Source organism: Pseudogymnoascus destructans (assembly GCF_001641265.1).
Source record: "Pseudogymnoascus destructans isolate 20631-21 unplaced genomic scaffold scaffold_6, whole genome shotgun sequence".
Classification (NCBI taxonomy): Eukaryota; Fungi; Ascomycota; class Leotiomycetes; order Thelebolales; family Thelebolaceae; genus Pseudogymnoascus; species Pseudogymnoascus destructans.
Genome location: NW_020167525.1, coordinates 1,193,875 through 1,206,124, shown reverse-complemented (window position 1 = coordinate 1,206,124; position 12,250 = coordinate 1,193,875). Strand labels below are relative to the sequence as shown.

At 51.8% G+C, this 12,250-nt stretch overlaps 1 protein-coding gene across 1 annotated transcript; it reads left to right on the top strand.

Annotated features, from left to right (window-relative positions):
• Positions 1-9,313: 9,313 nt before the first annotated feature.
• On the top strand, positions 9,314-11,891 carry VC83_03508 (uncharacterized protein; the record flags this gene model as incomplete). The annotated part of the gene is made up of 3 exons (XM_024467154.1): positions 9,314-9,416; positions 9,463-10,209; positions 11,212-11,891. 3 exons carry the CDS (start codon positions 9,314-9,316, stop codon positions 11,889-11,891), a joined length of 1,530 nt encoding a protein of 509 aa, XP_024326040.1.
• Positions 11,892-12,250: the final 359 nt, after the last annotated feature.

The window sequence follows — 12,250 nt, the reverse complement described above, 5'->3', positions numbered from 1 at the left end:
CTAGGTTCACACCCGCTGAGCCCGGAAGAACCCAACCGCCGAGGCCTACAAGAAGCCCTCTGGTCTCCTTCCAGAGGACTCCTTTTACGCCCACGGCCCCCAAGCCGGACATTACAGGCCGCGTGCGGACCGCCGTGCCGGCTACGTCCGGGAACTGTTTCAAGTGCGGCAAGCCGGGCCATTTCCAAGACAAATGCCCGCTCAACCCCACCGTCAAGGAGATTGACCGCGAAGCCCCTGAGGACGAAGAGCAGTGGGAGGAAGCAGTCGCCCACCAGTCGGATGCGTCCCTGGAGGAAAACGACGAGGCCTAGGGAAAGGCTCCTTCCTAGGTCTACGCAAATGTGATCTGCAAGGACTGGATTTACGAGAGCTCTTGGGAGGCTCCCAATTTCTCGTTGATACAACCCTGAGTATGAACGGACTCGGGGTGCAAACGAAGTCACTCGCAGACACAGGAGCAAATGGCTACCTCGTCATTAATAAGCTTTTCGCGCAACGGTTGTCGAAAGCGCTTCAGAGCCCCATACGGAAACTGCCCTACTCTGTACCCATACGTGGATTTCAGCGAAATATCCAAAGCTACGTATCGGAGTATATTCGGTTACACTTGACAGTCGAAGGACGCCGAATATATAACTGCCCCTTTGTGCTCCTAGATCTCGGAGCGCAAGATGTGATAATTGGGAAGAAGCTTTTTAGCCGCTTCCGAATCCTACTCGACTCTGCAAAGAGCCTGCTAGTATGGCCAAAGGAGTACCCGCCTACTCCTAGCTGGAGCAAAGAGATCACCTTGCCCTACCACTCACGTGAACTGTCTATACGTCACCCCGCCCATCAATCGGATGCGAACCGGCGGGACGATGCCATCGACCATGACGACAGACGACGTGAGGGCGGACGCTCGATACCAATGAAAGTGATAACGGCCCATCGTGACGCTATTATGATCACCCCACCGAGCCCGGTGCGAGACGAGGGAACGACCCACCCGCACCCCAAAACCCCAAGGACACGAGCCTCGCCCATGGAAACCTATAAAGACGGACCCTTAGGGCAAGTGGAGGCGAAACCTCCAAGAAACGGACCATCCGCATATGAGAGAAAGAATCATGGGAGGAGCGGAGTCTTCTCTCTTTCCCGACGCCAGACCCTGGTATGCAGCTTCACGCCGGTCCAAATTTGCGAGATTGGCGCAAACGCTTTCCACTATGAGATGATGCGAAGCGACTCCGAGTTCTTTACGACAAGCATCTACGAGATCGACCAGATCATCCGAGAGAGGGAAGCGGCCGAGGACGAGGAAACGCTCCGCCTCATTCGGGACAAGCTTCCGCATATGCACCGCAACTATTCCGATGTCTTCTCGAAGTCGGAATCTGATCAGCTTTCCCCGCATCGCATATACGATCACAAGATACAACTAGAAGCCCCTTTACCAAATGCCTTTTCGCCACTATACCGACAAAGCACCGAAGAGCTTAAGGCGACTAAGCAATACCTATTAGAGAACCTCGAGAAGGGCTTTATAGTCAATAGCAATAGCCCGTTTGCCTCCCCTATACTGTTCGTGAAGAAGGCAGATGGCAAACTGAGATTTTGTATCGACTACCGGAAGTTGAACGGACTTACCCGTAACGACCCCTACCCTATCCCGCGTATCGACGAACTACTAGGACGGGTGTCGAAAGCAAAAATCTTCACGAAGCTAGACATTAGGCAAGCCTTCCATCGTATACGAATGGACCCCAACTCCGAGGAGTACACGACCTTCCGGACTCGGTATGGATCCTACAAATGCAAAGTGCTGCCGTTTGGCCTAACGAACGGCCCCGCAACCTATCAGAGGTATATGAACGACGTTCTTATGCAATACTTGGACGACTTCTGTACTGCCTACCTAGACGACATCCTAATCTACTCCGAGGACCCGCGGAACACATGGACCACGTACATAAGGTCCTCCAACGGCTTCGAGAAGCAGGACTACAAGCCGACATTAAGAAATGCGAGTTCAACGTAACCCGGACAAAGTATTTAGGCTATATCCTGACTACTACCAGTGTCGAAGCGGATCCCGAGAAGATCGAACCCCTCCGGAATTGGATCCGGCCAACAACTGTCACAGGCGTGAAGTCTTACCTTGGATTCTGCGGCTTCTACCGCCAATTTATCAGAAATTTCGGGAAAATAGCCAAGCCTCTCACCACTATCACCAGCCCCTCAGAACCGTTCCTGTGGACTGACGAATGTGAGAACGCTTTTGAAGAAATGCGCCGACAGCTTTTAGCCGTGCAGGCGCTCCACCACTTCAACCCCGAATTGCCTACGAAGCTGGAAACAGACTCTTCTGATGGAGTCGTAGCCGGTGTCCTTTCTCAGGAACACCCCAACAAGCGATGGTATCCTGTAAGCTTCTACAGTCACGTCCTATCTGGGCATGAGATCAATTGGGAGATCCACGACAAGGAACTGTTCGCCATCGTCAAAGCGTTCGCAAAATGGAGGCCAGAATTAGCATCGGTACGCCACCGAATCGACGTCTATACAGATCACCGATCGCTGGAATACTTCATGTCGACGAAGGTTCTCACGGCGAAGCAGGTTCGGTGGATGGAGCTACTCTCCGACTTCAATTTCTCTATTGCGTATACTGCTGGCAAGAACAATCAGAAGGCAGATATACTGAGCCGAAGAGAGCAAGACCTGATTACGCAACAGAAGGTCAAACTCGACAGCCGTGCGAGGGTGCTGTTAGGCCCAGCCCGACTACACTCCCGAATCAGTGCCGAATTAGCACAAACGTACGTGGCCTCGATCAATGCGATGGACGCCCCGAACACCCAGGTCCCCTTTGACCTGATAGAAGCGCTCTGCGCGGATAATAGGAGGTCGTTTACCGACACTCGCGTGAAAGACCCCCTACCTAACGGGTTTATAATGAAGGACCAACTCTTGCTATACAAAGGTCGACTGTGCGTAAACCGGCACACCGAGTTATGTACGAAACTCATACGGGAAGCACACGATCAAGTATCAGTAGCCCACCCTAGTGGCAGGAAAACTTATCAGTTACTCGCCCCGAAGTATCATTGGGTCGGAATGGAAGCGGATTGCCTCCGATATGTGCGCAACTGCGTGACGTGCCGACTTTCTCACACTAGCGTGACGAAGCAGCAAGGCTTCTTACACCCCCTACCGGTACCCGAATACCCCATGCAACACCTAACGATGGACTTTAAGGAATTCCCAAAGGATAAACACGGATTCGACAGCATCCTTGTGTTCATGGACCGACTCGGTAAGGGTTCGGTGTCCATACCGTGTCATAAGACCACCGATGCCCGCCAAATGGCGCAGCTATTCATCGAATGGATATATCGATTCGGACACACCCCAGAGTCGATCATTAGTGATCGCGGACCCAATTCATATCAGCTTTCTGGCGAGAGTTCTGCCGAATCATAGGGGTCAAGATTAAGCTGTCGACAGCCTATCACAAGCAGACCGACGGGCAGACAGAAATCATGAATAGGTATATCGATCAGAGACTGAGGCCCTTCGTATCACATTACCAGGATAACTGGAGCGAGCTCATTCCCATCATGGATCGGGTGCAAATGACCCTTCCCCATGCCTCGATCGGAATGACCCCTACCGACTCAAGTACGGAACTGATCCGCGCACCAGTTGGGACTGGGAAACCCCGAAAGCCACGACCCCTAGGGAAGTCATGAACCAGAAGGAAGCCAAAGCAGTAGCAAACCGCATGCACTCCGCATGGATTTACGCAAAGGAGAACATGGCCAAAGCACAAGAGGATATGTCTAAATACGCGAATCGACGCCGACGAGCCATTGACTGGGACGTAGGAGACAAGGTTTACCTATCGACCAAGAATCTGAAAAATCACCGCCCTAGCCGTAAGCTGGGGCAACAATGGGTCGGACCCTATACGGTACTGGAACAAATCGGACACGCCTTCCGACTAGACCTACCGAAGGGTTCCCAAATACACGATGTCTTCTCTCCAGACGTACTCATCAAGGCTCCGAATAACCCGCTGCCCGGTCAAGCAGCGCCTGAGCCAAGCAGCNGACCCTTAGGGCAAGTGGAGGCGAAACCTCCAAGAAACGGACCATCCGCATATGAGAGAAAGAATCATGGGAGGAGCGGAGTCTTCTCTCTTTCCCGACGCCAGACCCTGGTACGCAGCTTCACGCCGGTCCAAATTTGCGAGATTGGCGCAAACGCTTTCCACTATGAGATGATGCGAAGCGACTCCGAGTTCTTTACGACAAGCATCTACGAGATCGACCAGATCATCCGAGAGAGGGAAGCGGCCGAGGACGAGGAAACGCTCCGCCTCATTCGGGACAAGCTTCCGCATATGCACCGCAACTATTCCGATGTCTTCTCGAAGTCGGAATCTGATCAGCTTCCCCCGCATCGCATATACGATCACAAGATACAACTAGAAGCCCCTTTACCAAATGCCTTTTCGCCACTATACCGACAAAGCACCGAAGAGCTTAAGGCGACTAAGCAATACCTATTAGAGAACCTCGAGAAGGGCTTTATAGTCAATAGCAATAGCCCGTTTGCCTCCCCTATACTGTTCGTGAAGAAGGCAGATGGCAAACTGAGATTTTGTATCGACTACCGGAAGTTGAACGGACTTACCCGTAACGACCCCTACCCTATCCCGCGTATCGACGAACTACTAGGACGGGTGTCGAAAGCAAAAATCTTCACGAAGCTAGACATTAGGCAAGCCTTCCATCGTATACGAATGGACCCCGACTCCGAGGAGTACACGACCTTCCGGACTCGGTATGGATCCTACAAATGCAAAGTGCTGCCGTTTGGCCTAACGAACGGCCCCGCAACCTATCAGAGGTATATGAACGACGTTCTTATGCAATACTTGGACGACTTCTGTACTGCCTACCTAGACGACATCCTAATCTACTCCGAGGACCCCGCGGAACACATGGACCACGTACATAAGGTCCTCCAACGGCTTCGAGAAGCAGGACTACAAGCCGACATTAAGAAATGCGAGTTCAACGTAACCCGGACAAAGTATTTAGGCTATATCCTGACTACTACCAGTGTCGAAGCGGATCCCGAGAAGATCGAACCCCTCCGGAATTGGATCCGGCCAACAACTGTCACAGGCGTGAAGTCTTACCTTGGATTCTGCGGCTTCTACCGCCAATTTATCAGAAATTTCGGGAAAATAGCCAGCCTCTCACCACTATCACCAGCCCCTCAGAACCGTTCCTGTGGACTGACGAATGTGAGAACGCTTTTGAAGAAATGCGCCGACAGCTTTAGCCGTGCAGGCGCTCCACCACTTCAACCCCGAATTGCCTACGAAGCTGGAAACAGACTCTTCTGATGGAGTCGTAGCCGGTGTCCTTTCTCAGGAACACCCCAACAAGCGATGGTATCCTGTAAGCTTCTACAGTCACGTCCTATCTGGGCATGAGATCAATTGGGAGATCCACGACAAGGAACTGTTCGCCATCGTCAAAGCGTTCGCAAAATGGAGGCCAGAATTAGCATCGGTACGCCACCGAATCGACGTCTATACAGATCACCGATCGCTGGAATACTTCATGTCGACGAAGGTTCTCACGGCGAAGCAGGTTCGGTGGATGGAGCTACTCTCCGACTTCAATTTCTCTATTGCGTATACTGCTGGCAAGAACAATCAGAAGGCAGATATACTGAGCCGAAGAGAGCAAGACCTGATTACGCAACAGAAGGTCAAACTCGACAGCCGTGCGAGGGTGCTGTTAGGCCCAGCCCGACTACACTCCCGAATCAGTGCCGAATTAGCACAAACGTACGTGGCCTCGATCAATGCGATGGACGCCCCGAACACCCAGGTCCCCTTTGACCTGATAGAAGCGCTCTGCGCGGATAATAGGAGGTCGTTTACCGACACTCGCGTGAAAGACCCCCTACCTAACGGGTTTATAATGAAGGACCAACTCTTGCTATACAAAGGTCGACTGTGCGTAAACCGGCACACCGAGTTATGTACGAAACTCATACGGGAAGCACACGATCAAGTATCAGTAGCCCACCCTAGTGGCAGGAAAACTTATCAGTTACTCGCCCCGAAGTATCATTGGGTCGGAATGGAAGCGGATTGCCTCCGATATGTGCGCAACTGCGTGACGTGCCGACTTTCTCACACTAGCGTGACGAAGCAGCAAGGCTTCTTACACCCCCTACCGGTACCCGAATACCCCATGCAACACCTAACGATGGACTTTAAGGAATTCCCAAAGGATAAACACGGATTCGACAGCATCCTTGTGTTCATGGACCGACTCGGTAAGGGTTCGGTGTCCATACCGTGTCATAAGACCACCGATGCCCGCCAAATGGCGCAGCTATTCATCGAATGGATATATCGATTCGGACACACCCCAGAGTCGATCATTAGTGATCGCGGACCCCAATTCATATCAGCTTTCTGGCGAGAGTTCTGCCGAATCATAGGGGTCAAGATTAAGCTGTCGACAGCCTATCACAAGCAGACCGACGGGCAGACAGAAATCATGAATAGGTATATCGATCAGAGACTGAGGCCCTTCGTATCACATTACCAGGATAACTGGAGCGAGCTCATTCCCATCATGGATCGGGTGCAAATGACCCTTCCCCATGCCTCGATCGGAATGACCCCCTACCGACTCAAGTACGGAACTGATCCGCGCACCAGTTGGGACTGGGAAACCCCGAAAGCCACGACCCCTAGGGAAGTCATGAACCAGAAGGAAGCCAAAGCAGTAGCAAACCGCATGCACTCCGCATGGATTTACGCAAAGGAGAACATGGCCAAAGCACAAGAGGATATGTCTAAATACGCGAATCGACGCCGACGAGCCATTGACTGGGACGTAGGAGACAAGGTTTACCTATCGACCAAGAATCTGAAAAATCACCGCCCTAGCCGTAAGCTGGGGCAACAATGGGTCGGACCCTATACGGTACTGGAACAAATCGGACACGCCTTCCGACTAGACCTACCGAAGGGTTCCCAAATACACGATGTCTTCTCTCCAGACGTACTCATCAAGGCTCCGAATAACCCGCTGCCCGGTCAAGCAGCGCCTGAGCCAAGCAGCGAAGTCGTAGATGGCCTAGAGGAGTGGGAGGTCGAAAAGATCCTCGCCGTAAGGATCCGGCGAAAACAACTTCAATACCAGGTATCCTGGGTCGGATACGATCCGGACCCGGAATGGTACCCCGCCTCAAACTTTAAGAACTCCCCCTACAAAATCCGGGAGTTCCACGCGGAGTACCCAAACCTGCCAGGACCGCCGCAGGACCTACCCGGCTGGATCACGGAATGGGAGACAGGCAAACCAAGCTACGATCACGAGAGGCACGGCAAAGCAGAGGAAAACAGCGTCGTGGCTACCTACGACACTAAACTAAACACCCTCTAAGCCAGGGCACCCTCAGAGCCGTAGCCCTTGCGGAAGCCACCCTTCCCAAACGTCTCACCGGCGTCGCAACAAGCGGCTACCACCATGAGAGATGAAGGGTCGAAGTGACCCCACGCGAAAGACCACGCCCGAGTTCCCTCCGACACAGGGCCTATCACCCAAGGTCGACGGTCACCCCCTCCTCCTCCACCTCCGCCCCCCTCTTCCTCTTTTTCCCCCCACCACCGCCCACCTTCGCCGCTGCGGCGAGGACGTCGGGGATCCTCTCCACCAACTCCCCCACCGCATCCACCGCAGAAGCCACCCCATCAAGGGCAGCGATCTCCTTCTCCTGGTTCACCAGGATCAGGGCCGATTTCTGGCCCACGACGGCCACGGCCTGGCGGACCCGCTACGGTCGTCAGCGCGAGAACCAAAAACACACAAGGGAAACGGAAAACTTACCTCCAGACCGTCCTCGACGGCGGCGCGGAGGGCGCAACTCTCCATATAGGCCGAAAGCTCGGCCGGGGAGCGGAACTTCGGCATATTGGCGGTGGCCAATGTGACCACACGCCCAATCTCCGCCGCAGCGGCCTTGATGGCGGCGGGGACGGGAGGGGTTGCTGCCTCGGTAGCCAGGAGCTTCTGGTACTCCGGGCCAGCAAACCAGGAGATCTATCTCCAGAGGTCAGCGACGGGCAGACAGACAAACCACAAAACCGAAAACCAAACGAGAACCCACCGGAACACACGTTGCGTGTTGGGCCACGCAGCGCTCACACTTGGAGCTTTCCAAGCTCCACACACACGAGACGGCGGGATCTCTGTCCTTCTTGCGCCCTTTGGCGCGCACGCAGCGCATACACTGCTGGCGGAAAGCCACAGTGAGGGCGCCGGGAGGAGGGGGAACCGGCATCTTCAAATTGGAAATCTGCGATTTCCCGTCAGCCCAACCCAAGTTATCACCACCGCGCCAGCGCGGTTCCGTCACCTACCAAATCGTTCGTTGTGTTTTTGTATCTAAAAACAACCTGTTAGCATCCAGCTGTACCATCGGAAGGGCCACTTACCAGTCTCGGGAGGGGGGCTCAGCGTCGTTGTTGTGAAGAAAACAACAAGTTCTGGGCGAAGCTCGAATTCATATTCTGGCTTATAACAAAGCCGTCCGAATCGGGTTAGCGCGAAATTTCCCCCTCGACACATACCGCGCGGACCCTATTCGATACCAATACGGACCCTCGCAACACTAATCGCCGCGCACACAACAAAGACGCGACTTTGCGCAAACGGATTCAGACCACTTCCAGTGCCTATACGGCCGCCCACCATCAGCCTTCTGGACAAACAAAGGGCATTCTAGTCTTGGCGCCCGCACCTCACCCACCAACCCAAACAAGGGCTCGTCGCGGCAGCTACTCGGCTTGCGTGCTTTGAGGACAAAGCACCTTCTCAAGGCGGGGGGTAGTGTAAGGATGCCTCCTTACTCGGGGTAGTTACGGCCGTCACGTGGCGCCATCGAGACTCGGGGCCGTTACGGGTCAGTCGCGACTGACAGCCTTAGGCACATAACGTAAGGAAGCCTTAGGCAAACAGGGAGCTAGCTGAGTCGGAGCGGTTTCGGGTATTTTAAGGGAACAGCCATACAGGGTGACACCTTCATCTTTTTTGTATCCTTCGTAGTAGACCTATAGGATAGAATACAGCATCACCTCCGACTCGCACTCCCATATGCACCTACGGAGAGCCGTATTCCCTGTGTCCTTACAGAGACAGAGTTTGAACAACAGTTTAGGACTCTTTATAAAGAGCAGTACTCTACAGTGAGAGTTGCGAGTCAATCAGGATTATGAGATGCAGATATGGATCCATTAGCCTTAGTATTGCAGCAAAGTCAGACATTAAATGGGACTCGGGGCCAGCGAGAGGAATATGTGAATGAGGCTGATCTCTATCTTGATGCTCGTAAGTTTCTGGTAATCTTCTGATAATCTTATTCTAACTTATATAGCACATATCTACACAAAGATATTGCTATTTTGGCAACAAAAGGAAGAGCAATTTCCTGGTCTATCAGCAATGGCTCGTGATATACTTTGTATTCCTGCTGCTGAGTCTGGAGTTGAGCGAGTCTTTAGTGCCGCAAGGGACGTATGTGGCCACCGACGTGGTCAACTTAATCCTGAGACGATTAAGAGTATTATGCTTATATATTACTCTCGACAATACCAGAATCGTCAAGGTCATCGTGACAAGCTTGCAGATATGATGGACGTCGTTGATATGACTGAGGAGCAAGTCGAAGAAGAGTATGAGGCACAACGACAACGGATGTGCAATTCTATCGAGTTACAATATATCAGCGATGAAGAAGAACCACAATCAAATACACATATCCGAGAGACATATTCAAAGGTACAATATCCTCCGTTTAATCCTCAGCGGCCACAGCAACAGCAAGACTTATCACAAGCTGCACATGAAGAACGACAAATGCGCTACCAACAAGGTGAAGAAAGAGATAGGGCTGACCGTCTTAACGAGACCTTATACGACATCCCAGATGACGATATCCCAGATAATGAAGATATAAGAGAAGATGGTAATAATGAGGAGCCTATACTTCCAACTATTCATGACGATGAAGATAAGGATATGCCGTCCTCGCCACCAACGCCTATCCAACGCCCTCGGAAGACTGGAAGAGATCTACTTGATATCTTTCAAGCTACTCGTCAAGACCCTATAAATACTTTAGGTATTAGTAGGTCTGGCCGGCCTCATCAAGCAAGGTGGAAAGATGTTCTTGAGCATATATAATATAGTGTTCTGATAATCTTCTGATAATCGTGGTACTTAGATAGAGGAATATACGTGATTCGTTCTCACAGCTTATTAGAGATGGTAGAGTGATGCTGATAAATGTAATACTTTAAGTTAACTTACAACTGTAACCATAAAACAGTATTAATCGTATGAGGGACTGTTCACGTAATGCATATATCTTACACGTGACAGCCGAGTACTCACTGGGTTTTTACAGAGTAACTGAGTATTGGCCTCACTCACCGAGTCGAGTGAAAGGTTCAGCTACTCACCCAGCTGAGTAACCCACTGAGTGAGTGAGCCGAGTATTGGGCGAGTAGTGCGCAGCCTAAATAGAACCCCTCGAGCTACAGCATTACCACGAACTCTTATCACTCCATTTACCTATAAAAGAGTCTTATCTAAGCTTTAAGGCTCCACTACGATGCGGGAGATCGTTATGAGCCTTGTGGCGGCTGTACGGCCTAAATTTATTCATGGTCGCCACGCAGATTAATACCTCCCGCTTACGTCAAGCTTGTTGTTGACTAAGGACTGTGGCTGACCTGGACTGTGGCTCATATGCTGTGGCTAAATTGTTAGGGTAAATGCGAGTACTTTGTCACGGGGGCTGGCTTGTTTATACTCAGCCACTACACCCAAGCCTGGTCATGTGTGGCGTAAACTGCCATCCGTGTGGCGTAAGAACTGGTTTCTCGAACTTTCCATGGGTTAGGCGCGCGGTAGCATGGTGGACTGGAGCGCTGTCACTCCTCCTTCCACAAACACGGTATCGACGTGCTGACCCCACCTGAAATTCCACCACGGGAGATCGAATCCAACCCGCCACCGCAAAATTCTCAACCACGACTCGAACTTGATCGAGATGTGTCCTGTTCACAGTGCTACATCAATACGACTACAGGTGTATTAGCGGCCAGGCTCACCACCAAAGAGTTGGATTACTGGAAGAGCCTGCTACGAGACATTCTCGGAGGGCTGGGTCAAGCGATAGCCGCTGTATGGCAAGCCTTAAGAATTGAAGACTTTCTGGGTTTCATTCTATCCATATTCCTCTTTATCTTTAAGTGGTACATTATTGTTTTAGCGGTTGTTATTGGCATCAAAATCATTGGGCGTGTGGGATATTGGGGCTTGCCTCAGCTTTGGAAGATTTATAGAGAGAGTCGAAGGAGGAAATTTGAAGAACAACGGAGGAACGACGAGATAAAGCGACATGCGGCGCGTCTCGCTGAGCTCTGCGCGAAGCAAGCCGCAGACGCAGCAACATTAGAAGCAGCCAAACAACAAGCTCGAAGAGAACAAGCTATAAAAGACAAGCTACGGAGGGAGGAAGTGATGCGGCAAACAAAACTCAAAGCAGACTATAAGAGGTGGGAAATGGAATGCGACATCGCATTTCGGGACAAGGCCTCAATGACCAAATTCCCATTCCCACCACTTCCACGGGGCACAGATCCAAATTGCTTGGCTTTCGCCAAACTTCCTGCGCCAGCGTGCCAACACAATGTCAAGCAGTTCCTAAAGGGTTCCGGTGTCTTCTCAATGAAATTTCTCAAGCTTGAGAAAAGCCGTTGGCATGGGATCGCTTTGCATCCTGCCGAGAAGATCTGAGACCAGAGTTTGGAAGACTTGCGAATTCCTTATTTATAGTATTGCATCCATGGTACGAAGAGCTCAAGGAACAGCAGCGAAGCGCCGTTAGCTGAACTTAAATCGCTACACACACTCGAGGGCCATATAGGCTCCGTCAACACAGCCGCCTTCTCAGTAGACGGCAAGCAGATTGTCTCTTGCTCTTGCGACAACACAGGCCGGCTCTGGGACGCCAACACAGTAGTGGCGCTGTAGACGCTTGAGTGTCATGTAGGCTCGATCAATGCAGCCGCCTTCTCGTCAGGCGGACGGCAGGTGAATACTCTATGCGTCTCAAATAAATGGATAGTAGAAGACGGGACAAGAATTATTTGGCT